Raw genomic sequence first — 26785 nt, 5'->3', positions numbered from 1 at the left:
TTCTCGCGGTAAATTATAGGAAAAGGACATTAGGATCTTTTCTAGTTTATATAGAGATACTCTCAGGACTGAAGGACATCTCCAGGTATACCTCCCCCCCCTCACCCGTAACGTGGGTAGATCACCTTTTCGTGGTGCGTTACGGGGTAAGATCTACCAATTTGAACCCTAGTCTCATCTTGTTTGTCGGGCTAGGGTAATATGTTCTGGTACCATGGTAATTCAATGATTCGCGGTACAAAGTCCTTGTTACTGACAATTACTAAACAAATTTTCTAGCTTGATTCGGTTTTGCTGCTAGCATAAAGCCCCTTTTTTCTAGTATTTTTCTGGGACTAAACTAAAAGCGAAACAAGGATGTGACTAGAGTTCCGTTGCATGGTCAAATATCAGTAGTACCGATTTGGTTCCTCAGAAATTTAATCGATTATGTTTGCTAAGAAGCGCGCCTTCGCTGAGATGTAAATTTCTATGAAGGATGTAAATAGCGGGACCTTTTCATCATAGTCGATTTTTATCAATATCTGAGGAATCAAAACAAGAACTGTACAGAAATCGATGCTTCCTTACCTATCAATGGAAATGAAGTAATGCGACATGCACTATACACTAAGGATACGGGTAATGCCACAATAGATCTAAATACTGGTCGCAGTGGCGCATCCGAACAGAGGAAAAAAATCCCTGCAGGAATTACTCTAAATATTTTCCTAACCATTCTCCCAGTAATGTTTTAATCGAATTCCTAAAGGATGGTTAAATTAATTCCATCAGAATTTCCTTCTCGGAAATCGTTCAGCAGTTCAACGTTTACTTTCCATAGGAATTGCTCCAAAAATTCCGTGAAGGGTTTACTGGGATTTGCTTCAAAGATTGTTACGGAATATTTCCAATAAAACTCGAAAAGGTTTATTCAGAAACTAAGAAAATCTTTCAAAGATTTTCAAGTAGATCTAATAAAAATAGCTCCAAGAGTTCTCACGACTTTTTAGTATTTATTCAAGCAATTTCCACAGGGATTCATTCGTAAAAAAACACGTTTTCCCCCAGGAATTGCTGCAGAAACTCCTTCAAGGGTTATTCATTATTTTTCAAGGGTTTTTTCATTATTTTTTATGTAACTAGATATGAGATCTTTCATGGATCCAAACAGAAATTCTACATGAAGTTTCTTCTATGAGTTTCCTCAGTATATCATCCAACGATTGTTCCCCAGACTTCCAAATGCAAATTTTCCATGGAATCTTCAAAAAGTTCGATTGAAGATTCTGTGCGAAAATGCTACAGCGATTACATTTTCAATTATTTCCTCCAATTATTCCTGTACAAACTTTTCCAGAGATTTCAACTGAGCTCTTCGGAGTTTTCTCCTGAAATTCCTTTAAAATGCTAGTTAGTTTTTGTTTTGTTGCTCTTCCAATAATTATTCCAGTAATTTATCTCGAAAATCTTCCAAGACTGGGGTCCAGAAATTCATTCAAGATTTATGCAGGAGTGTATCATGTATTCCTCAAGCAGTTTTATGAAACATTAGTGGTCCCGGCACAATTTGTCTTGCTATCAAGTAGGCTGATGGAAAATGCTATGAAAGGTCTCTTACAAAATGACTGTTCTTTCACTCTATTTTTTCTTATTTCTCTGTGAATATCCTGAGCTTTTTATACACACAAACACGCCGCATCACATCATGAATTCAACTGTGAAAGAATTGGCCGTTCTCGAGCCATTTCGTGACATAAAAACAACATTTCCTTTTTATTTGAATAGATTTATATTACTGTAGTAGAATGTATGTATTCTTTTAGAATTTTTTTGCAATAATTTCTAAACAACACATGCCTCAGGCTGAATTTCACTATAATAAAGAGTCAATAATCTAAGAAACTTCCCTGGCGATATATTACAGGATTCCATCTAATAGAATTTAGTGCAATTTATGGCAGTAGCCTTAGAGAAATTCTTGGTTGAAATGTAAAAAAAAATCTAAACGACATTTTGGAGGAAATGCTGGGAAATCCATAGAAGAATCTCTGGATAAATCCCCTAGAAACTGAAATAATCTTGGTTATTTTTAAGGTATCCTGAACAGAAATCTCGATGGAACTCGCAAAAAGCATTAATTTCTCTTTCTGATTGTGAGTACGCTTGAATACACTCCATATCGACGTGAGAAAGTTATATTTACAAGATCAGTTACGTCCTTTTGTAGCCTTATTGTTAAGCTGCTCTGAAATCTAAAGAACCCATACGAAAAATACATATGCAATATTTTCTGTATCCTGTTTGGTTTCTTTAGTAGCTTAGCATATCGAGGAAGCATCAGACCCATAACGCGGGTAGATCACCTTCTCGTGGTCCGTTTTTTTTGTAAAGATCTACCAGTGAACCCTAGTCCTGACTGCTTCAAACGAACAGGATATTATAGTAATCAAAGGAACATTTTTAAACCTTGTTGAAAGTGACAAGTTTCGGTTTTCCCAGTTGCCGAGAATGACCAAGAATGAGAATGAGAGACAAGGAAAAAAAATTAGTCGAATACAATAATTTGTTTTCTATTCTTTTATTTATTTAGTTCTCTAGTTTGAAGAAGTAAGGACTAGGATTCTGATGTATGGACAATATCGGTATAATTCCTTGGCTTTATCAAGGCATCCGATTTTGACTGATAAAGGGGCGCGCCTATGAAGAGTGTACCCACCACATTCTTCAAAGGGTATAAATAGCGAAACCTTTCAATTAAAATTCTTTCCTGCGATCTAGTTAGGAATTACAACTGTAAGAAAACCAAATACTTTATCACTTCTCAATAGTGATAAGGTAACACGACATACACTAAACAAAGGACACGGATATAAAAGATCAAATATTGGTCGCAGTGGTTTATGTTCCGAACATAAAAAAAAGCATCAGGTGAAAAGCAGTCTTGTTTGGGTGGTATTCTTATATATCGAGGGTGTTTTAGATAAATGCTGAAACGGCATTATATAATGACATTTCTTCTCGAAACTGCATCTAGCAGCGATTGGGAGATTAAGTGTTTGCGGATGCCCTCAAGAAGGAAACTCATCACCACTTTTGTGGAATCGTATAATTTAATAAAAGCGATTTTCCTACTTATGAATCTAATTTGGGAAATGAAATGTTAACTTCAAAGAAGATTTCACCATGGTCTTGTTCTTAGCAAGAAATTGCCTTGAAGTACCATCATAACTTCTACAGCTTACAGTATTGCAGCGCATCAAGAAAAGTTTCAGCTAACAAACCACAGCAACGACTAGTACCGATACACTGTGTACTCTGCAAAAATAGAAACTCATTTCATTGCGTCTCTAGTGTCCCTGATGGTGTCTAGTCTACCCTCCCCACGTTTACATTCGTCGTCTTCACCCACCCAACGAAGAGTACCACTCAGCCACACAAACTTTTTCCCAACCAAACCGAACCGAACAACAAGTGCACCAGATAGGTAACTAATTGCATTTTCGTTTCCTTCATTTTTCTCACGCGCAGGTCGATCTGGAACCGGAGCTACACATCAACAGCAACCTCGATGCCGAAGGTTCGGAAACCATCCCCCTGTCAGAGGAAATCGTCAACCCGGGCCGGATGAAGCTCGGGCCGCAGGATTTCGAGCTGAAGAAAGTGCTCGGGAAGGGCGGCTACGGCAAAGTCTTCCAGGTGAGTTAGGTGCATGCGGAATGGATGAATGGGGCAGTAGGATGGTCCATAATGATAAAAAAAAAAATCCAAAAACTCTCAAGTTGACGGATCCGCTGAAATTTTTACACTAGCTTCTGGGGGTCCAAGTGAACACATTTAGGAGGTCTAACTTCAGATTTGTTGTAGTTTTATCATTATGGGCCACCCTAATGGGCAGTGCGAAGATTGCCACTGCTTGACATGGGACTTCTTGTCTATTATGTGCAGTTGCAAGCTACAAGTGTATCTGCTGGCACTCGATTGTGACATTCAATGACACACGGCCACACAGGATTACAAGTGTATAGATAGGAGCTTACAAAGAATTGCAATAAATTACACAATGTGCGCGTGGCACCCGGCTTATGGACAAGTCTGATGGTTGTTCGCAATAAAATATGAACACCGAACATGAACTATGGTGTCTAATCATTCAAGGATTTTTTGGAAATATCCACCGGTACGCAGTTTTTATAGTGAGTCAGTAGGTCAGGACAGGAAAAAAATGATATCAACATTTAACCTACTAATTAACATAAATCTGAGTTCAATTCAACTTGTTTCTATAGTATCCACCAAGAATGTCATATGAGAACTGAATTAGACTACTGGATCAGCTTTAATCTTCATTAATTTTACGTTTATCGAATCTCTTTGAAACCGGTTTCCGATTGGTCAACATTGTTTTTCTACTAAATTGTTATATTTATGTGCCTAACTTCATAACTTCCAAAATTTGACTCAGACATGTCCGTGCCCACGTGTAATGGGCCCACAAGGATCTAGTAAATATACTGTGAACAAGGTTTTCAATTATTTTTCGATTTCTGCGTGCCTTTAATCCCTCAAAAGATTTGTCTTGATAAGTACTAAGCTATATTTTTGTAATTAAGGAAGTTTGATATCTAAATATGACAGATTAGATGGAAAATGAAATTGACCTATCTGGTTTCATCAAGGCCCGATAAAAAAATTGAAAAATTACCCAAGACTGAAGCTTGTCCAATTGTCTAATTTAGTTTTCATATTTAGAGGTTGAATTCTTGAAAGAATTAAAAAGGAAGATAGTTCTAGGATGTTCTTGATAAAATTTTGGAAGAATTTGCATCAATTTTTGAAGGAGTACTTGAAGAAATCTTTCGAGAAATCTCAAGAGGTGTGCTTAGAGTTATGGTTTTGGCCCCTTATTAGTCTCTTTGTTCGCATAAAATTTCTGAAGTTTCTTAAACACTCAGTCGCTACCAGCCCGGTTTGTTCACCAAGGTTACAAATTATGTGTGCCAGCCAAATGCGTTTTCTGTTTGCCAAGTGCAGCAGCGAATTTGTGCAAACTAACAGGTGTAATCCCTTCTGTAAACTTCACCCCAGTAGAACAAACCGATTCAAAAAAGTTGTAAAACTGCACTTTTATCGTCACATTCAGCTTTCTGCGGTGTAGTATTAGTGGAATAGATTTTAAAACAACGCCGGGACGGGTTTTATTGATGCTGAATAAATATTAAAAAGTGATAATTATGGCTAACACGCGCGCCATCGTGCTGTTTTGTGGCACCGATGCCGAACGTCGAGGGTTGGAGCGAATCGTAACTTAAGCCACTCTGTGTGTTGTACTTGATGTGCACGTTTACTCCATCACTAACTATATCTAGTTGATTTCAAGTGGGCGCTGGTGCCCCATGTTTAAATGGTGCCGAGACACGGAATCGTCGTCGTCTTCGACTGGAAACGAGCTTTTTATGACAGCAGTTATTGGAAATTAAAAGCAAAATCTAATAATGCGGAAGGGCAGTGTTTATTTTCTTCGAAAATCATGAAGATTTCACAATTTATCTTCGTAAATGCTACAATGGATGAATCAACAGTTTTTCTCCAAATTCAATGTTATAGAATTCAGTTCATTAGGATCATTGAATGCAACAATTTCAATGCTTTCAGGTCTTACATGTTATTTATTAAAGTTTTATCAGTGGTGCATTCAATCATAATAGACTTAATGAACCATTAAGTAGAGCTGAACAGGCAATGATATCCATAAGACATTTGAGATTTGCGAATACTTTAACAAGATTTAGTAAAATCTTAGAAGATTTCTCGTTGTCTTGATAAGATAAACAAGTTGAGGTTATAATAACAGGTTTTAATAAACACTAAATAACTTTTTGCAGTAAAAACAGCTCGTAGTATATGGAAGAACTCGAAATGGTACTTGAGAAGTAACTGAGTTTTCTATCACTTCGAAAAAAATTCTGGAAATCCTGCTTACTATGCTAAGATCCAATAATACTATCAAGCTGTACACATAATAGATAAAGTTTGAGTTTTAATGGCAAATTTTGTTTTCTTCACAGTCAACTTCTTCCTCTATATTGATTACCCTTCTTGAAATACATTTTTCTGAAACCGGAATAAGTTACGTTGAACTGGCAACGCAAACTTAATTCCAGTTCATTACCTTTTTTCCACGATTTCCGATAGCGAACAATGTGTCAACTACTATTATCAGTTTAATAACCCGTAATCAATAGGTGGTCATTATAGTTCTTAGTTAACGTTTCCCTACTTTTAGTTTTTCGGACAAACTTGGCCATACACAGGTTAAATGTCTGTTAATGCGGCTACTGACAATCTAATTGAAAAAAAAAAAGAAAAGAAAAGTTGGATACGCTAGTCCACTCAAACGTAGGTATTCCAACACAAACGTCATAGCAGAGTTTCTCGTCCTCAGTGGGTCATAAATCTCAAGCCAATTCATTAAATATGCACTAAAAGCTGAATTCGTTCCATCGCATCGTTTGTCGATCGATCATTAGTCGGTTATCCCATCGGCAAATACTGTATGGCTACATTAGTTTGTACAGCAACAATAATAATAGTTATTATTAGCTACATTAGCGAGACTTACATACATTTGCCAGGGCTAGTAGCAGATCGATCTTTGGAGACTTAGCCTCTATATTCTTACCATCCCTTTCATTTTCTTCAACTCTTTCATGAAAATCCCCATACATTCCAGAGTTTTTGTTATATATCTATCCAGGAACCCTTACAAGAAATTCTGAGGGAGGATCTACGCCTTTTTTCAGTTTTTTCTTCAGCCATTTGCATATGCTTTCCTTCGTGAATTCATTCACGGTTTATCTAAAGAAATGCTCCAGGTTATTGCAGGAAATCTGTTGAAAACTCGTCTTTATTGAGGCACACAATAACTTCGACTAGTGATTCACTCCTAACATTTAAGGTGAAGATGAATCGAAGCCAAAGTTTAAATTTTCAAGAGCATGGATGTGGAGAACCAAACATCCGTTTAAGCTGAAAACTTAATCGATTGGTCACTAGCTGGTGGTGACCAATCGATTAGGTTTTCAGCTCAAACGGATGTTTGGTTCTCCAGATCCGTGCTCTTGAAAATTCAAATTTAGGCTTCGATTCATCTTCACCTTAACTAGAAATTTCTTGACCACTAGCAAATAGATAATATATCTTTGAGTTGTTGAGTGGAATACCTATAAGTAGATGAAAAACCGAATTCAACACTATACCATTTAATTCCACTAGAATTTGTATCCTTTGACAGATACGCGTATTTCGAACTCATCTGTAAGGCCGTCTTCAGTGTCGTGTACTAGACTCGACTGGACGAGATTGAAGACGGCCTTACAGTTGAGGTCGAAATACCCGTATCTGTCAAAGGATACAAACTCTAGTCTAATGGAACTAAATGGTATAGTACTACATTCGGTTTTTCATCTACTTACTAGCAAATAGGTATTACAGAAATTATTTCCACCATTTTCAAGATTTCTGCTCAATGTTCTCAAGGAATGCATAAAGAAAATCCTGCAAGATGTTATCCAGGGATTGAATTTTTTTTCAATCATCTTACAAATTCATCTAGATTTCCTCAAAAGCTTGGATCCTTGCAAAAGTTCATCAGGAATTTCTACAGAAGTTTCATAAAATATTGCTTCAGGTTTTTTTCACCAACATTGTCTTAAAAATGTCCTTGACAATTCCCTGGAATTTTTGCTGGCCTATCTGATGAAATCATAGGAAGAATTTCTGGATTAACTTCTAAAGGTATCTTTACCGAAATTCTTGGTTGAAATCTTTGAAAATTGAAAAACTGAATGACAATTCTAGGGGAAATCAGTGGAAACATCTCTTAAAAAATAATGCATAAGTTCTTAAAAATGTCCTAAACGGAAATCGTGGACAAACTACTAGAGAGATCAATTAGGAAATTTGGGAAAGAATCTTTGGAGGAATTCCTGGAGAAACTCATGGTGGAGTCTCTGGAGTTATTTGTGGGATTGTCCCTAAAAAAATGCTTGTTGAATTAATTCATGGAGGAATTCCTTAAGAAGAATGTTCTAATGAAATTCCTGTAGAATAAAATCTTGAAGAAATGCGCACAGGAATACGAGTATTAATACTTGTAGTTCCCAAACAAAAGCTAAAGTATTCATAAAAAAAATGTATGAATGCGGTATGGTTCTGAAATTTGTTTTATAAAAACTTATCTTCTGATATATTATTTTTGCTTTTTTCAGTTCCTGAATGATCTAGTTTTTGTTCTCTTTTTGGTCTCTATTTTCAAGCATAAGGTCTCCAAAGTTCCTATTTCATAGGCTACCAGCCCTGCATTTCGTATAGTTTTAAGCGTAGACGTTTCGTATAACGGAGATTTGGAACAAAGAGTACTACATACCCTCCTTAAAATGCTACCTGTTCGTGTATGAAATTGTCCCATGCGAAATTTCCATTGCGTCAAGCATTTTTATGCTAAACGTCTTCTTACGGATCGTCTTTATGCGAAATAAGCTGCCCGTATCAAAGATATTGTTTGCACATAGTTCATTTTACGAGAGCCGTTTATCAGTTCTAATTACCGGATGTCTACGGTATTGAACGGTGGCTTCAATTAATACGTTCAAGAATTGGGAGGGATATGTATCTTAATCAATCTAATGGAAGCTGACGAGGGACATGAATTTGATGTGTACTGATGAGTTATACGCATGAAAATGACTCCATGAGTGACAGTGATAGGAGGTCTCAGTAGAGAAGCTACGCCAATGGGGAAGCAGTTTCACGGAGTAGCAATTTAGATTTCGATGGAGAAGTTCACGATTTGAGTTTCTATTGGGGTTTCGATGATCTTTTTTTTTCTCTAGAGCTTCATTGATTTTTGACAAAGATTAACCCAATAGAGTCAAAAAACTGTTTCAATAGTAAAACTATTGATAAGATATCAATTTACTATTGACAAAAAACTAAACTGCTTCGAACTAATTTCGAAAAACTCATTTGCAACATTGGTTTTAACTCAAGAGCGGTCGCGCATTCAGCCATCGCCAGTGCCACCTCGCTTGAGCTGTGTATGAAAAGCGAGCTTCTTTCAAGTTGCGTGTACGCAGTACATGCATGCGACCGATCTTGGACTAAAGTTCTTTTTATAAAAACGCTTTTTTTGCATATAGAAATAGTCGATTAAAAACGTAAAAAAAGAGAAGGTTGAGATTGGGTTTCGTTGGAAATTCCTGTTCTTTGATAGAGTTTTCGATTTAAATTTGGATTGTGACATCGTTTGAGATTTTGATTAGGATTCCGATTGGGATTTCGTTTAGGATTAGATTCGGATTTCGAATGAGATTTTGATTAAGATTTCGTATGGAAATGGGATTTCGACGGAGATTAACCCTTAAAAGACGTGGACGACTTTTTTGCACACTTTTGCTCAGAACTTTTGTAACTTTGGTATCTGGTCCCGAATACAAATGTTTCTAAGAAAGAATTATCTTGTGGCACAAAAATGCAAATTTTAACATTATACCGGAACTTAGGTTTAGTAACGAAGACCTACTTTTAGATTTCGAAAGATAGCTTTATTTGCGTATAACAGTATAACAGGCTTTATTTTCGAAATCCTTGTTATACTGATAGGGTTCTTGTGCGAAGCTCTAAAGAATTTCAATAAGAATTCTGAAAGGATTGTAATGATCATCCTGCAGAAAGTTAATGAAAATCCTGAATTGTGATTAGACTTTTAGAAGGCTTCTAATGAAATCACTGGAAGGTTTCTGGTAAGTTCCCTGAACGATTTCTGATGCAATCCCTAGATGGTTCCTTATAAGAACGCTAGTAGGTTTCTGATAAAAAAGCCTGGACAGTTTCTGGTGACAATACTGGAATCTAGGTAGGATTCTGATGAGAATCCTGGAAATATTATAACGAGCGTCCTGGAAGTATCTCTTTGAGAATTTCGGAATTTCATATGATATCTCTGCAATTTTTCTTATGCGAACACTAGAAAGTTTGAAAACAATCTTGTGAAAATAACTGTGAATGCTTGACCCATTATGATGAAAATCCAGGAAGAATTCTGATAAAAATCGAAAAAGATTTCTGATGAAAATCCAGGAAGGATTCTTATCAGAATACTGGAAAAATTTGATTACAAATCCTGTAAGGATTTAATTGCGAATATTTATCCTGAAAGGATTCTGAAGTAAAAATTGGATCTTGTAGATGAGAATCATGAAATAATTCATATGAGAAACCTGTATTGATTATGATGAAAATGTTGGAACGATTCTGATGAGTTTCCTATGAGAATTCTGATGAGAATCCTGAAACGATTCTGATAAGATTCCAGGAAAGATTCTGATGAGAATTGAGCAGCAATGCTGATGAAACCCTGGAATTTGAAGGATACTCTCTTTATTAGCAATACAAAGTAAAGTACAACTGGTTCGTAAAGGTAAATCTATCGGAAGCTCAATAAGAGTATTTGGGATACGGTGAATCATTATGCCGGAACTTTAGTAACGAAGTTCTACTTTTAGATTTTCAAAGTCATAGCATTATTTTTGAAATTCTTGTTATACTGTTAGAGTTCTTGCGCAAATGTTTAAACGATTTCAATAAGAATTCTTAAAGGATTCCAATGAGCATCCTGTAGAAAGTTGATGAACATTTTGGATTGTGATAAGAATCCTAGAAGGCTTTCAATGAAATCCCTGGAAAATTTCTGATAAATTCCCTGGAAGATTTCTGATGAAATTTCTGTATGTTTTCTGATAAGAACGCTAGAAGGTTTCTGATGAAAAGCCTGAATAGTTTCTGGTGACGATACTGGAATCCATGTAGGATTCTGATGATAATCCTCGAAATATTATAATGAGCATCCTGGTAGTAACTCTTTGAAAATTCCGGAATTTCATGTGAGATCTCTGCAATGTTTGGTTGAAAGTTTGGAAGGATCGTGTAAAAATTTAATGTGAATACTGAAAATCCAGGAAGAATTCTGATAAAAATCCAGGAAGGATTCTTATAAGAATACTGGAAAGATTTGGTTACAAATCCTGGAAGGATTCTGTTGAGAATATTTATCCTGGAAGGATTCTGATGATAATCCTGTAAGTATTCTGAGGAAGGGATCTTGTCGATGAGAACTATGAAAGGATGAGAAACCTGTATAGATTCTGATGAAAATGTTGGAACGATTCTGATAAGATTCCAGGAACGATTCTTATGAGAATTTAGCAGCTGATGAAATCCTGAGAGCATTCCGATGAGAATCGTGAGAGGATTCTGATGACAACTTTGAAAGGTTTCTGATGAGAATCCTGGGAAGATTTCTGATTTCTATGAAGATTCTTAAAACCATATCGAGAGATGATCTCTGATGAAAACCCTGAGAGGATTCTGATAAGAATTCTGAGAGTATTCTGAAGAAAAGTCTTATGAGATGAGAAACCTGAGAGAACAGAATTCTGAACAGAACCTTGAGAGGATCATGAGACTCATGCGAGGAACCTGATATGAATCCTGCGATGATTTTGATAAAGTCTGATTAGACTCATGAATAGATTCTGATGAGATTCCCGCGAAGAATCTTTTGTGAATCCTGCGAGGAATCCAACGAGAATCCTGAGAGGATACTGATGAGAATTCTGTGAGAGATCTCTGAGAGAATTCATCAGAGTTCGATTGAGGTTTCGGTTCAGATATACAATGATATTCCGATTGGATTTTTTGCGGAATTTCATGGGAATTCGATTATGAATTCAATTCAAATTGCGATTGGTATTAGCATTGGGATTTTGTTTGTGGTTTCGAGTAGGGTTCGTCTTCTTCTTGGCATTACGTCCCCACTGAGACAAAGGCTGCTTTACAGCTTAGAGTGGGATAATGATTGGGCTTACGATTCAGATTTCGATTAAGATTTTGATTTGGCTTGAGAATTCAATTTGTATTTCTATTGGTTTTTCAATTGAAATTTCGTTGGACATTTTAAATGAGATTTCTATTGAAATTACGATTTGGATTAGCGTTGGGATTTCGTTTGGGATTCTATTCAATTTTCTATTGGGATTTAGATTTGTGATTTCAGTAGAGATAATTTTGCTTTCGATTGGAATTTTTATTTTAAAAAAAAAAAGACACGGACACGTTCTATTGAAATCTATATTGGGATTTCGATTAAGATTTCGAATGGCATTTGGTTTGGGATTTCAACTAAGCTTTCAATTTGGATTTCTTTTGCTATCTAGATTAGGATGTCAGTAGGGATTCCGGATTGGGATTGGGATTTAGATAAGGATTTTGAATGAAATTTTTATTAACATTTCAATTCAAATTATGACTGCGATTTTGTTAGTGGGTTTTGACTAAGCTTTCCATTAGGATTTCAATTGAGGTTCCGTTTGGGATTTTGAATGAGATTTCGATTGAAATTACGATCTCGATTGGGATTTCAATTGAGATCTAGTTTGAGATGTTGATAGGGATTCCAATTTAGACCCGATTTACATTGGAAAATGTCTGTTCCATCAGTTTCTATCTATCGATAGTAAAATATTTAGAAAACATTATAATGACTAATAGTAATTCAGTAATTATAAAAAAAACTATGCAATTTACATTATTGGAAATTATGTCAGTAATGCTCTCACCGTTCAAAGTGGTATTTGATTGCTCCGAAGTAACATTCAACTGCAATTTCGATGATAAAAACTTACAATCAGAGCTTCATAATCTAACCGCATCTAATTTCTTCTTCGTTTCCATCCACAGGTCCGAAAAACTACCGGTGCCGACGCAAACTCCTACTTCGCCATGAAAGTGCTGAAAAAAGCATCCATAGTTAGAAATCAAAAAGACACAGCCCACACACGTGCAGAACGGAACATCCTGGAAGCCGTGCGGGTTAGTATTCCAACCTAGCCTCTTGGTCCATATCCGGCGACCGTCCGAGGATAGAATCGGAAAATAACTCTTCTAACAACTTTTTTCCCTCTTCCAGCATCCATTTATAGTCGAATTAGTGTACGCCTTCCAGACAGGTGGAAAATTGTATTTAATCCTAGAGTATTTGAGCGGTGGCGAGCTGTTCATGCATTTAGAACGAGAAGGAATATTTTTAGAGGACACCACTTGGTAGGTGGCGTATATGGCCTTGTGGCATTTTAAACGAAGCAAAATTTGTCGGAGTTAGCTAACTGTTTTCCGTTTACTTTCAGCTTTTACCTGTGTGAAATTATCCTCGCGCTAGAGCATTTGCACAATCTGGGTATCATCTATCGAGATCTAAAGCCGGAAAACGTACTACTAGACGCCCAAGGTCACGTCAAACTGACGGATTTTGGCCTCTGCAAAGAACACATCCAGGAGGGAATCGTTACGCACACTTTCTGCGGCACTATCGAGTACATGTGAGTATGCACTTTTTGAATTTGAATAAAAGTTAGCTGATGTTGATGTTCTTTCGTTTTAGGGCTCCTGAAATTCTAACAAGAAGTGGTCACGGCAAAGCAGTGGACTGGTGGTCACTTGGTGCCCTGATGTTCGACATGTTAACGGGCATGGTATGTCCTGCTACACTTGGAAAGCGTATGCCAATCAATCTTCAACAACCCCGTCTCTTCCATTTTAGCCACCATTCACAGCAGATAACCGGAAAAACACAATCGATGCCATTCTGAAGGGCAAACTTAACATCCCAGCATACCTGGCGGCAGATTCCAGAGACCTCATCCGCCGGCTTATGAAGCGACAGGTTTCGCAACGTCTCGGCAGTGGTCCCACGGATGGGCAAGCTGTTCGATCACATTCGTTCTTCAAAAACGTCAACTGGGATGACGTGTTAGCTCGACGATTGGACCCACCAATCAAGCCTGTCTTGGTAAGAAACTTGTTGAGATTGAATACGGATCAATTGGAATTGATTAATTTGTCTTTCCAGCGAAGTGAAGATGACGTCTCGCAGTTCGACACCAAATTTACCAAGCAGATACCAGTCGACTCACCTGACGATTCAACGTTAAGTGAGAGTGCCAATCTAATCTTCCAAGTAAGTAGTAAATTCGAGTGTTTCTTTCATCTATATTAATCCTTTGTCTATGTTCTGGGGTCAATATAATCCCAGAGCATTTTGAAGGGCTGTAACTTCTTTATTAGTGAACCGATTTTTGAAGACTTATTTTCTTGAGAAAATAGCGATGTTTAAAAACGCTGGACGCTCATATCTCAGAAACAGCTATATACAATTACAATACTTTCTTTTGTGAAGATTTGCAATAGTAAAAAATATGCTTCATTTACACATTGCTTAGTTGGGAATTTAATTACTCAGAAAATGTTAGTATGTGGAGTCCATACGTTAGTTATGAAATTTTATAACTCCAGATTCTGAAGATGAGGACAAATTTTAACATTAGCAATGTGGCCCAGATAGCCGTAGCGGTAAACGCGCAGCTATTCAGCAAGACCAAGCTGAGGGTCGTGGGTTCGAATCCCACCGGTCGAGGATCTTTTCGGGTTGGAAATTTTCTCGACTTCCCAGGGCATAGAGTATAATCGTACCTGCCACACGATATACACATGCAAAAATGGTCATTGGCATAGTAAGCTCTCAGTTAATAACTGTGGAAGTGCTCATAAGAACACTAAGCTGAGAAGCAGGCTTTGTCCCAGTGGGGACGTAACGCCAGAAAGAAGAAGAAGAAGAAGAATGTTGCTCATTGAATCAAGAACTTTACGCTGCAGATCTTCTTAACTCAATAAACAGCCACTGGTAGACGCTAGTGAATTTCAAATATTTCAAACTCTTATATCATACATACAAGTTTGAGTTATATTAGGAGACTAGTATCTCCAGCAAATTTGTTAATTTGTCCAAAGGCGATTGCTTGTTTAGTTGATTCCATGTTTTACCACTAGGCGGCGTTTAAAACTTAAAACTCATATATCTCAGGATGCAGATCAAATAGCAGGTTGATGTTTTCAAAACAGCTACTGGTTAAGTAATGCGTAGCATACCTAATAAGTTCGCAATGGTGCCACTAAGAGACGCTCACAAGCATAAAATATCTCAAACTCTCAATGGCTCAAGATTCTTAACTCATTCTTAAAGACTGGTGCCTTCACAAAGTCTAGTGTTGCTATAGCGACTTTAATCGCTTCGTATAATCCGGCTTTACTTACTTTACTTTTGATGGTGCTACGTCCTCCAAGACATGACTTGCGCCACAATATTAGCCAGTTTCTCGATCGCCCCACACTTCCAAGATCCTGCTCCACTTGGTCAAACCACCTAGCTCGTTGCGCTTCCCTTCGTCTTGTACCGGCTGGATTTGAGGTGAACACCATTTTTGCAGGATTGCACTGCGGAACACGTTTTTGTCTCCAGCACCAAAATACCGCTATTCACTCAATTAAGGATTGCTGAATCCTAGTCTAGTTTATGAGATATTGGCTGTTGAAAATGCAAAAAATGACTATTTCAACAAACTTGGATGCAAGTTTGCCAGCTTGTGAGGCAGTTTATTTGCTTAATTTGCTACAAATTCAAACTTTATGTGTCTAACAATACTTATCATCAAAGTTTATAATAGTTTTGAAGCGGAAAAAATATTTTCTGATAGTTTAGAGAATTGTTGTATTTTGCCATATAGAAGAAACGAAAAATTTTGTATGGAGACTGCAAGCATGTTGAAAAATCAGTTTAATCGAAATTTAATCGTGCAATTTCAATCAAATTATATCTGAAATGAAAGTTTAAGTTCTATTTGGCATTAGATTACGAAAAAAAATGATAAATTGTTCTTTAAATTTCATGTAAACATCAATAAAACCAGTGTTTTATACAACTTTGGCGACCTGTCGCTAAAAATTGTGACGTGCTGAAACATTTCTGAGAATGCCATCAGATTCAGCAACCCTAAATCTACTCGAGACACATAATTTGATCCTTGAGACACGCAAAATGTCATTTTTGTTACGCTGTGTTGTTGTCCGGCATTCTCACAACGTGTCCTGCCCATCGTACCCTTCCAGCTTTGGCGACTTTCTGGATACTGGGTTCACCGTAGAGTTGCACAAGCTCGTGGTTCCTTCTTCTCCTCCATACGCCGTTCTCACATACTCCGCCAAAGATCATCCTAAGCACACGTCGTTCAATAACTCCTAGCGCTTGCAGGTCCTCTAACAGCATTGTCCACTTCTCATGCCCGTAGCTGGGTTCGAATCCCACCAGTCGAGGATCTTATCGGGTTGGAAATTTTCTCGACTTCCCAGGGCATAGAGTATCTTCGTACCTGCCACACGATATACGCATGCAAAAATGGTCATTGGCATAGTAAGCTCTCAGTTAATAACTGTGGAAGTGCTCATAAGAACACTAAGCTGAGAAGCAGGCTCTGTCCTAGTTGGGGCGTAACGCCAGAAAAGAGGAAGAAGAGTCACTTATGTGACAGGCTAAGGTCTGATGTGACAAAACAAATATGTATACGGGAAAAAATTCTGTAGTAAAAATTACTATTTTAGCTGACTACGCCCATTCTTGAAACTACCATGCAATTTCAGACCAATTTACTATGTTTACAGTACATCTCACCACATTACTGGTACGTTTGACAGAAATAATTTACAACAATCTGATTTCGACTACCGACATGGTAAAATCGAACGCATTTCTGGTCTGCTGAAAATTGCCGGTGCGAGCGCTTAAGTTAACCCCCTAAAATGGTAGTTTTTACCGCACAATTTTTTTGCGTGTAGGTAGGAGGGTTAGGCACATAATGAACACACGGGGCTAAATGGACACCCCCTTACTCTCTGGGAATATGCATATTTCAGCAAAACTTTATAAACTGTACGAAATCTGTATTGTATATGAACGTTTTGACGTTACCCCTATTCATGAGTATTTTGCATATTATAATAATACACCCCCATAAAATATACAGACTATATGTTTATTGTTGCATATATAGTGATGCACCCTTCTTTCAGTATTATCTCATTAATGATATAGGCAAAATATATCGATGGAGAGCCCATATACACACAAAATTTTACTGGGTTTTGGAACTACCGAAAAAGTCAGTAAAATGAAAACTGTCGCCACGCGTAATTGAAAAGCAAATTTCACCATGTTTTATTTTTTATCGATATATGATATAAAAAGAAAACTCTCTGCAAAATTTCAGTAAAAAATCTCTGTTTTTCGATTTCTGACATATATTTTTAGTTTACTGACTTTTTCGGTAGTTCCAAAACCCAGTTATTTTTACCGAACAGATTGAGTGTGTAGCATAAGGTCACTTGGCATAAAATGATTTGGTATAAAGCCATTTGCCATCCAGCCATACTTATGCTCCTTCTTTTCAAAAAGAATGTTCTTCATGTCATGCCAAATGGTCATTGGCCAAATGACCATTATATCAAATGGTCCTTGATCATTTAATCAATCATGCCAAATGCCTTCTTGCCATTTGGTATCCTTACGGAAAAGTTTGTCTATATCGTCAACAGGATAAGACTGAAAGAAGGGTGTATCACTATTTTGTGCAAAATTAAACAAGTAATTTGTAATTTAGACTTGACGCAAAGAAGGGCGTATCATTTTAATGTGCAGAATAGTAAGTTTTTATTCTGCCGAGTTTACGTAATCATTATATCGGAAACGTATAATATGATACTACGAACGTCTTTATTCTAATCGGTGTAGCCCTAAAAAGTATGAGATGATGCACTTTCTTAAAACATTGATGAAAAGCTGCATACATCACTACATTTGATAACAATTGGACATACATGTGAAATTATACATTTGGAAACTACTATTCCGAAAGAAGGGTGTAGCTCTATTTTGTGCAGAGTAGTGATGAGTTGTACGTAGAGGACTACCGGTCTTATCAGCGTCTTCTACATGGTACACTTAGTACGAAGGTGAAGTTTACCTGACCGCAAGGTCTTGTAGAGCTTTGTAGTAAGCACGACTTCCGGCAATAATACGTTTTCGAATTTCTCTGCTGCAGCTGTTATCCGACGTTACCAGGGTTGTTAACGTTAATCAACGATAAACGCCGTTAACGTTGATTGTGCACTGGATCAACGTCAACGGCGTTGCGTTAATTTTCATGGCTATTAACGTCAGCGTTAACGTGTTTGCGTTGAATCAACGTCAACGATCACCGCTAACCCAAGCGTTGATTTTATATTTCGAAAAGGTTCTCAGAGAATGTTTCGAAAAATCAATAAACAGCTCGTTTCTATGCTGATACCCCGTATCCATGAAAAATTGATTAAAAAAATCTAAGTTCACAGTGTAGGCACCCAACAGTCAGCCTCTTTGAACGTCAGTTAGTGATTGGTTGGAAGAACTTTTACAAATTGCAAAGATTTTCCTAGCAACCCACAACAATTAGCTGAACGCAAACCGCTGAGAGCGGCTTCCTTTACCTCCAGCCAGCACATGGCGTCCTTTTTTTACCCATCCAGCAACCAAATGTTTCTGACTTGCCGGCCCCCAGGATGACCCGACTTCTCATTTCCGAATACAAGTTGCCATAATACCCTAACATACCATAGCAGACAAAAGTTCTCATTGCAATCGGAAGTGGCAATGGTCGTAGAGCAGATTTTCCCACTTCCGATATTGTGGAGCTCTAATATAAACGGCATTACTTACTAAGAGAAAATCAGTTAACATTCCAAAAAACCTGCAATGAGATTAAGCTTTTCTTCTGCTAAATAATTGTTTCTGAACATGGCATGTTTCAGTGTCTAAGTTGAAACTGTCCACACAATTCACAATTATCTTGTTCTTATGTTAGTAATAAAATGTTCACTCGTTATTTATTATTATCTTAACTGCATCATTTTCTGGGTTTCTACCTTTACTTATTTATAAATCAATCGAACAGCCAGTAATTTTTTTTTTAGATTTTGGAATCAAATCTTTAACGTTAGAAATAACGAAGTCGTTGACGTTGAATCAACGCTGTACGTTAACGTTATCGTTAAATTGTTTTTCAACGCAATCAACGCAAACTTCGTTAAACGTTACAGGTTAACGTCAACGAAATAACGAAACGGCGTTAATCGTTGATTAACGTTAACAACTCTGGACGTTACCAATGACCCGAGGTAGACAAATTCATCCACCACCCGAACTCATCTACGTCGATCATGCGTCTGCCAATGCGAGCTCTATTGCGCTCGGTTCCTCCAGCCAGCAGATATTTTGTCTCCGACGTGTTTAACTTCAATCCAACCCGTTCTGCTTCACGTTTTAGCCTGGTATACTGTTTAGAAACCACCTGGAACGTTCTTCCGACAATGTCCACGTCGTCAGCGAAACAGATGAACTGGCTGGATTCATTAAAGATCGTGCCCCGCGTGTTGAAGCAATATTGAACAGGAGGCAGGAAAGACCATCGCCTTGTCCAAGTCCTTTACGTGTTTCAAACGGGTTCGATAACGCACCCGATATCTCCACACAGTGCTGTACACTATCCATCGTTGCCTTGATCAGTCTAGTCAGTTTCCCGGGAAAACCATTTTCGTCCATAATATTCCATAGCTCTTCGCAGTCGATGGTATCATATGCCGCTTTGAAATCGATAAATAGGTGGTGCGTAGGGACTTGATATTCGCGACACTTTTGGAGGATCTGCCGTAACATAAAGATTTGGTCTGTTGTCGATCGCCCGTCTACGAAACCAGCTTGATAACTTCCCATAAATCAGCTTGGTAGAGGCGAGAGACGATGGAAGATGGTCTGGGAAAACACTATATAGGCTGTGTTAAGAATGGTGATCGCTTGATAGTTCTCACATTCTAACTTGTCACCCTTTATGTATGTTGGGTATAGTACTCCGCAGTGGCGCAACCAAGGGGGGGTTTTGGGGGTCAAAACCCCCCCTAGAGCTGACAAATTTATATGTATGACTTACCATACTGCAATCTACAAACACCGGATCAGTAGGTTGTATTAACAGTTATATTCTTCTATGTTGTTACTTATTTATTAAGAGACCCCGAAGAGTTTCATAATAACATTTTTTTTTTCTCTTTTACTGATGCTTTTGACGAGATGTTTTCCTTACATACAAGTAGATATATTGGAATTCTTAACAGTTGATTGATTTAACATCCGAAGCTTCAACAATCTCTTAGTTGACGGAGCATTCATCCAAATTTACGTCCTGTACGTGAATTGATGGAGAAGCATTTCATTTGTATTCAATAATTACGAATGAAATCTTGGCGCTAGAAAAGCTCAAAGGGGATGTTCCATCCCTAATCTGCAAAATCGCAAATTAACACTGTTTCTTCATAAGGGTTGAAAAAGATTTAGTGATTTATTATCCTACAGCTCGAAAACATGTTGTAAGAAGTGATTCAGTTTTTTGCAATAACGATGAATGCAGATGAGCCAAATGAAACATTATTGTCGAAATATTCGTCTATAATATTATATATTGCTTTAAAATCTGCAATGCTGATTTGCCTTCGACCAACAGCTAATAATATCGCAACTTTTCCTACTGTAACTTAATACGCTGAAAGATCATTCGTCGCTATAACTTGTATGTATATGCTTTCAAATATAACTAAAAAGTGAAGAAATACTTTTGGATGAACTTTCGAACAAATTACAATAGAAAAAGATGTGAATCATTATCAGAATATTTAAATTTCAAGTGAGCTTTTTAACAGTTCATTTCTAAAGAGACTCGTTTTACCTTATGGTATAAGGATATACAAAAAGGTACTATGCCTGAAGCGGCCGAGAGGAACTAAAACTTTTGTTTCGCCCTTTGTTAATGTTAGTCTAGAAACATATTGAAATTTTGCTACCTTGACTTCCATTTTGTCTGCCAAAACCCCCCCTAAAGCCAAATCCTGGTTGCGCTACTGGTACTCCGTCGTTCCACTCCTCCGGTAGCTATTCTGTATCCCAGATCCTGGCTATCAATCGGTGCAAACATGTAACCATCCTGTCCGGGCCATTTTAATAAGTTCCGCTCCAATACCATCCTTCTCAGCTGCTTTGTTGCTCTTGAGCTGTTTGATAGTGGGAGTTGGCACATCTACCTCATCCGCTGTACTGATGAAGCGTTCAAGTGTTCGTCGTAGTGCTGGTTCCACCTTTTAATCACCTCACGTTCGCCCGTCCATCTTTATCCCGGCACATTTCGGCTCGAGGCACAAAGCCTTTTTCGGGATGCATTGAGTTTCTTATAGAACTTACGCGTTTCTTGAGAACGATACAGCTACTCCATTCCTTCGCACTTCAATTCTTCCAGGCGGCACTTTTTATCCCGGAATATATAGGTTTGCTGTCTTCGCTTCTGTTTATATCGTTCCACATCGTGCCTTGCTGCAGAATAATCGCCCGCGCTGCATTCTTCTCGTCCAAAACCGTCTGACACTTCTCGTTGAACCAACCGTTTCGTCGATTTCCTTCCACGAACCCAATGGCACCTTCCGCTGCGTTGGTAATGGCTGCTTTCACACTACTCCAGCAGTCCTCGAGAAGGGCTTCGGTGAGCTCTTCCTCATCCGGCAACGCTGCTCCAAGGCTTTGTGCGTAATCAGTTGCGACTTCGAGTAGCTTGAGTCGTTTCAGATCGTACCGTGGCGAGCTTCGGTACCGAATGTTGTTCACAACGGAAAGTCTTTGGCGCGCTTCAACCATCACAAGGTAGTGGTCCGAATCAATATTCGCGCCGCGATAGGTTCTGACATCGATAATGTCCGAGAAGTGTCGTCCATCAATTAAAACGTGGTCAATTTACGATTCAGTCTGTTGGGATAATCTCCAGGTGTACCGATACGGGAGACTGTGCTGGAAATAGAAACTACGTATGGCCATGTTCTTGGAGGCGGTGAAATCAATCAGTCTAAGGCCGTTTTCGTTCGTAAGCTGGTGAGCGCTGAACTTCCCTATAATCGGTCTGAATTCCTCCTCCTGGCGTTGAGATCTCCGATAACGATTTTGACATCATGGCTTGGCCAGCTGTCGTATTCACGTTCCAGTTGCGCATAGAAAGCGTCCTTATCGCCATCATCACTTGCTAGGTGAGGGCTTCTTCTTCTTCTTCTTCTTCTCCTTGGTATTACGTCCTCACTGGGACAGAGCCTGCTTCTCAGCTTAGTGTTCTTATGAGCACTTCCACAGTTATTAACTGAGAGCTTTCTTTGCCAAATTGCCATTTTCGCATTCGTATATCGTGTGGCAGGTACGATGATACTCTATGCCCAGGGATGCCAAGGAAATTTCCATTACGAAAAGATCCTGGACCGAACGGGAATCGAAACCAGACTCTTTCAGCATGGCTTTGCTTTGTAGCCGCGGACTCTAACCACACGGCTAAGGAAGGTGAGGGCTGTGCACGTTGATTATGCTGATATTGAAGAAACTTCTTTTGATCCTCAACTTGCATATTATATTGTCGATTGGCCACCACCCAACCACGCGCCTCTGGGATGGTACACAAATTATGTCACGCTAAATTTCAATTTTTTAGACCCCCTCCCCCTTTATCACGCCTTTTGTATGAGCGCTCTGAAAATTTGGTAAGGCTTGTCTTGCTTGGCTTGACCCTCTCCTCCCCCTTGGAGCGTGACATAATTTGTGCATGAACCCCTCTGCATTTCGCCCATCGCGATAAAAGCTGTGCCCAGCTCGTGTCTGTTGCCGCAGCTCTGTGTAGATGGTATACGCTTCCAAGCGCGAATACTGTAACATACTGTTAGCCATCTATACTTTGATAGCGCAACTAGTCAGGGGATGAGAGATTTGATTTTTCACGCATCCATCACATGCCGCTGTGGGGGAAAAATGTTTTATTTTCTTGATAAAATACGGCGATTTTGCGGTGGGATGTTGACGTTTGATCACGAATACGTATGTACCGTCGACCCTTTCCAGCAAACCTCCTGCAGCGCTACGATGTCGAACTTGCGGACCCTCAATTTAACAGAAAGAATGCGAGTACTTCCCTAGAAATTGAGAGACTTATAGTTCCATGATCCGAGTTTCCAATCGTTAGTCCGTTACAGTGATTTTTCAAGAAAATCATTCAAATATGGTCCTAAAGCCCTGTCCTAATTTTAGTACCAAACGCTTAAGTACAGACGTAGCATTTAGAACACATCGCGACCAAAATCATAGTCGCGAGAACATTTACGCCCAATGCTAAAATCACTGTGTTTGTCCGATGGGCCAACAGGTGGCGGTAGTGTGTAAACGTCAAACACGAACAAAAACGATGCGAGCGCTGCAAGTGGTGAATTGGCCAGCTACCATATATTTGAATCGACCGTTGAGAATGTGGTCGATAGACATCGATGAGAGTGTGATGTCTGTTTGTCTGTGGCTTAAGTTTAGACCAGAAACGCATGTTAACTCAATTTTTAAATGTTTTTGTTGGTTATAGTCCAATTAATTTTCTACGGTTATTGAGATTTTGGGTGTATTTTGTTTTCCATGTCCTTTCCAAAATGTCCAGTCCATCGACATGGATGGAGACAACATCTTCTATGGTGACAGCGGGCTCGATTGGCTTGTCAGATGGATCAGGCCAGTCTATTGTCAATCGCTGCACTTGCTATAGGGCATGTCCAAGGTGTGAAAATGTCAGACAGGAGCAACCCCCGTTTCAAAAATTAAAACTCCTGTGGCATTTTTGTCGACTAAGTGGACGACAAACATGATCTGTTTTGATAATCAATTTCTAGTAGGAGGTTTCCAAGAAAGATTAATGGAAATTATGAATGAATATTACCGGAACCTACCCAATGGGTTCTTCTCTAGGTTTATCCTAAAACGATTTCAGGAACTTTGTACATTTGCCTCAAGACATTCTATAGGAAATTTAGGAAACATCCTTCAAATGAATGCCTGAAGAAATTCCGGAAAGATATCTTTAGAAAACTCTTGTGAGCATTACTGGTAATATTACTGATAAAGTCCTGGAATGAATTCTTATAGACTTTTTAGAGGAATTTCAGAAAAAAATGTTGGATCAAGCAGCTCCTAGAACAATGCATTGAAATTATCCTGCAGAAATCCTTACCTGAATTACTACAAGAATCACTGATGTATTTCTTAAACGAATCTCTTGAGAACCACGAGATTTTTTTTAAACGCATAAAGACGCTATTTTAGGCATTTTAAGGCTTTAATGATAGTGTTCATCAAATCCTCCTAGTATATTGTTGTCATTTTTGGACAACACCACAAGGGAAAGCGATATTTTGGAAAGTAGAGGAGCAAACAGTGTCAAGTTTATATTTGCAACCATTTTTTTAAACTAAATTTTAAATATTATATAGTCGTTACTTGAGCGGGGAAAAATGCTAAAGTAGTTGCAAGAACATGGTCTTTCGTGTTATTAATTTAAAACAAGGTTTCATTAAAAAAATTTGGACTCTATTTCTTCTACATTGCAAGTTCTTAACAACAAACCAATAAAAACAACTTTTGAAAGGGCTGCTGTTCGGAATACGAGTTATGTTCGAAATTTGAGACAAAGTGAAACTTACAGGTCACCCTATAGGAAGTAAACCTGAACCTAACGAACAACTTTGCTCTGAGAACATTGGCTTCTCAACTGTTCTGCATCGTGAGATATGAGTTCAAAATATTTGATGGTCACTAGCCCTTTCTAGTGGTGACGAGACGATTCGTTTAATTTTTTCTTGGACATTTGGCATAAAGAGGATTATAAGCCTTCTTTAAAATACTTGCTTTAGGCGAAACATCTATTATGCCAAACGTATTTATGCGAAACTTCCTCAGACATGCAGCGTACAGCTCACGATCTAACGAACAACATTACCGAAAACACCAGCCTTTCTATCGAAACTGGGTCGGCCGATATATACCTATGTTTAAAATTTCCAATGCTCACTAGCGCCTTGTAGTGGTAGTCAGCACATCAGCCATCCTAATATCCAGTTACAGAAGATCCTAGTCGCTTAGGGGAAACAAAAAACAATGTTTTCTGAGTTAGTGCTATCATGCATAAAATTCTCAACAAACCAATGTAATATAGTGGTACTTTTCCTGTCGTAAATATTCGTAGAAAAAAGCATAATTTCATACAAAACTGTCTTTGAGTTTCAAAATTTCGCTATTTTTTATAACTTTTTCCACATTAAATTTTCTTGTATTTTTTTCTAAAAGTAAATGAAGTTATGTATCCAAAACAGCAAGACAATTGAAAATCCGTTCATATTTTGTGAAGTTTTTAAAATTTTAATTTTAGGGTAATAAGATCTTATGTGTTTTTGGCACAGACAAAATGTTAATCAACTTTCGTTTCCAAATAGGGATTCACCTACGTTGCCCCCTCTGTCTTGGAAGAAATGCAACAGCCACGAGTCGTGACGGCACGGTCACCCCGCCGGACGCCGCGGCCTCACCACGGCAGTCATCACCATCATCACCATCACATGGGCAGTCACAGTAGTCATCACCATCATGGGGGCCACGGTCACCATCGGATGGGCGGTGCGATAGGAAACGGCGTCATAACGCTGGAGGATGAACAGATGCTCAGTATGCCCCGGTCACAGGCAATGCCATCAAGTCACCAGCCCCAGCCGATGCCCCATCATATGATGTTCCAGCAGCAACAGCACCAACAACAACAGCAACAGTCACAACCTCAGCAGCAACCGCCACAGCAGCAGTCAGCGGCGAGAAGTACGCAGTTCGTAGCCGGACCCAATGCGCGACATACGCCGGCCCATTTGCAGCCATTTGCGCCACGGCCTTCGCCTCAGGACGAAATGATGGAGGTGTATCCGGAGCTACCGATTTCATAGTGAGTATTACGTCCATTGATTATGCCATGCAAAAATTAAAACATCTTTATCCCCTTTCTCCCGTTTTCTTTGGCTTTGGATTTTCCTCAAACCTTGTGGATAATTATGTTTAAGATTCGATCCAATCACTGTTCATCAATCGATTCTAATCCTGTTCAGGATTCCATACAAATCCTTTTAAGGATACCATCCGAAACCTGTTCAGGATTGCTTCTGAATTCTGTTCAAGATTCCATCAGAATCCTGTTCAGGATTCAATCTGAATCCTGTTCAGGATTCCATCCGAATCTTTTTCAGGATTCCACCCGAAAATTTCCATCCGCATTCTGTTCAGGACTCCATGCGAATTCTGTTCAGGATTCCTCCCGAATCCTGTTCAGGATTCCACCCGAATCCTGTTCAGAATTCCACCCGAATCCTGTTCAGGGTACCACCCGAATCCTGTTCAGGATACCACCCGAATCCTGTTCAGGATTCCAGCCGAATCCTGTTCAGGAATCCACCCGAATCCTGATCAGGATTCTATCCGAATCTTGTTTAAGATTCTATTAGAATCCTGTTTAATATTTCATCTGGATTCTGTTCATCATCCACTCAGAATTTCAACCGAATCCAGTTCAGAGTTCCATCCGAATCCTGTTCAGGATTCCTTCCGAATACTGTTCAGGGCTACTTCCGGAACCTGTTCAGGATTCATTCCGAATACTGTTCTGGGCTCCTTCCGAATCCTGTTCAGGATTCCTTCCGCAACCTGCTCAGGATTCCTTTCGAAAGCTGCTCAGGATTCCTTCCGAATGCTGCTCAGGATTCCATCCGAATCCTGCTCAGGATTCCATCAGAATCCTGCTCAGGATTCCGTCTGGATCCTGAGCAGGATTCGGAATCTGAATCCTTTTGAGGATTCCATACAAATCCTGTTCAAGATTGCATTCGAATTCTGTTCATGATTCCGTCC

At 38.7% G+C, this 26785-nt stretch overlaps 1 protein-coding gene across 7 annotated transcripts in view; it reads left to right on the top strand.

Moving 5' to 3' along the window:
- LOC5566289 (ribosomal protein S6 kinase beta-2) overlaps positions 1-26785 on the top strand; it is a 162422-nt gene that overhangs the window by 108592 nt on the left and 27045 nt on the right. For 6 of the 7 annotated variants that reach the window (XM_021840875.1, XM_021840873.1, XM_021840869.1 and 3 more), the window contains exons 3-10: positions 3511-3678; positions 12778-12909; positions 13007-13140; positions 13224-13415; positions 13478-13568; positions 13637-13885; positions 13946-14053; positions 25333-25829. In XM_021840875.1, coding sequence (XP_021696567.1) covers positions 3511-3678; positions 12778-12909; positions 13007-13140; positions 13224-13415; positions 13478-13568; positions 13637-13885; positions 13946-14053; positions 25333-25829 — 1571 coding nt within the window. Of the gene's footprint in view, positions 1-3510; positions 3679-12777; positions 12910-13006; positions 13141-13223; positions 13416-13477; positions 13569-13636; positions 13886-13945; positions 14054-25332; positions 25830-25944; positions 26056-26785 lie in introns of those variants that run through there. The other variant, XM_021840872.1, reaches the window with a different exon arrangement.

This window comes from Aedes aegypti, chromosome 2 (genome assembly GCF_002204515.2).
Source record: "Aedes aegypti strain LVP_AGWG chromosome 2, AaegL5.0 Primary Assembly, whole genome shotgun sequence".
NCBI classification, from domain to species: Eukaryota; Metazoa; Arthropoda; class Insecta; order Diptera; family Culicidae; genus Aedes; species Aedes aegypti.
This window is presented reverse-complemented; position numbering and strand designations above follow the sequence as displayed.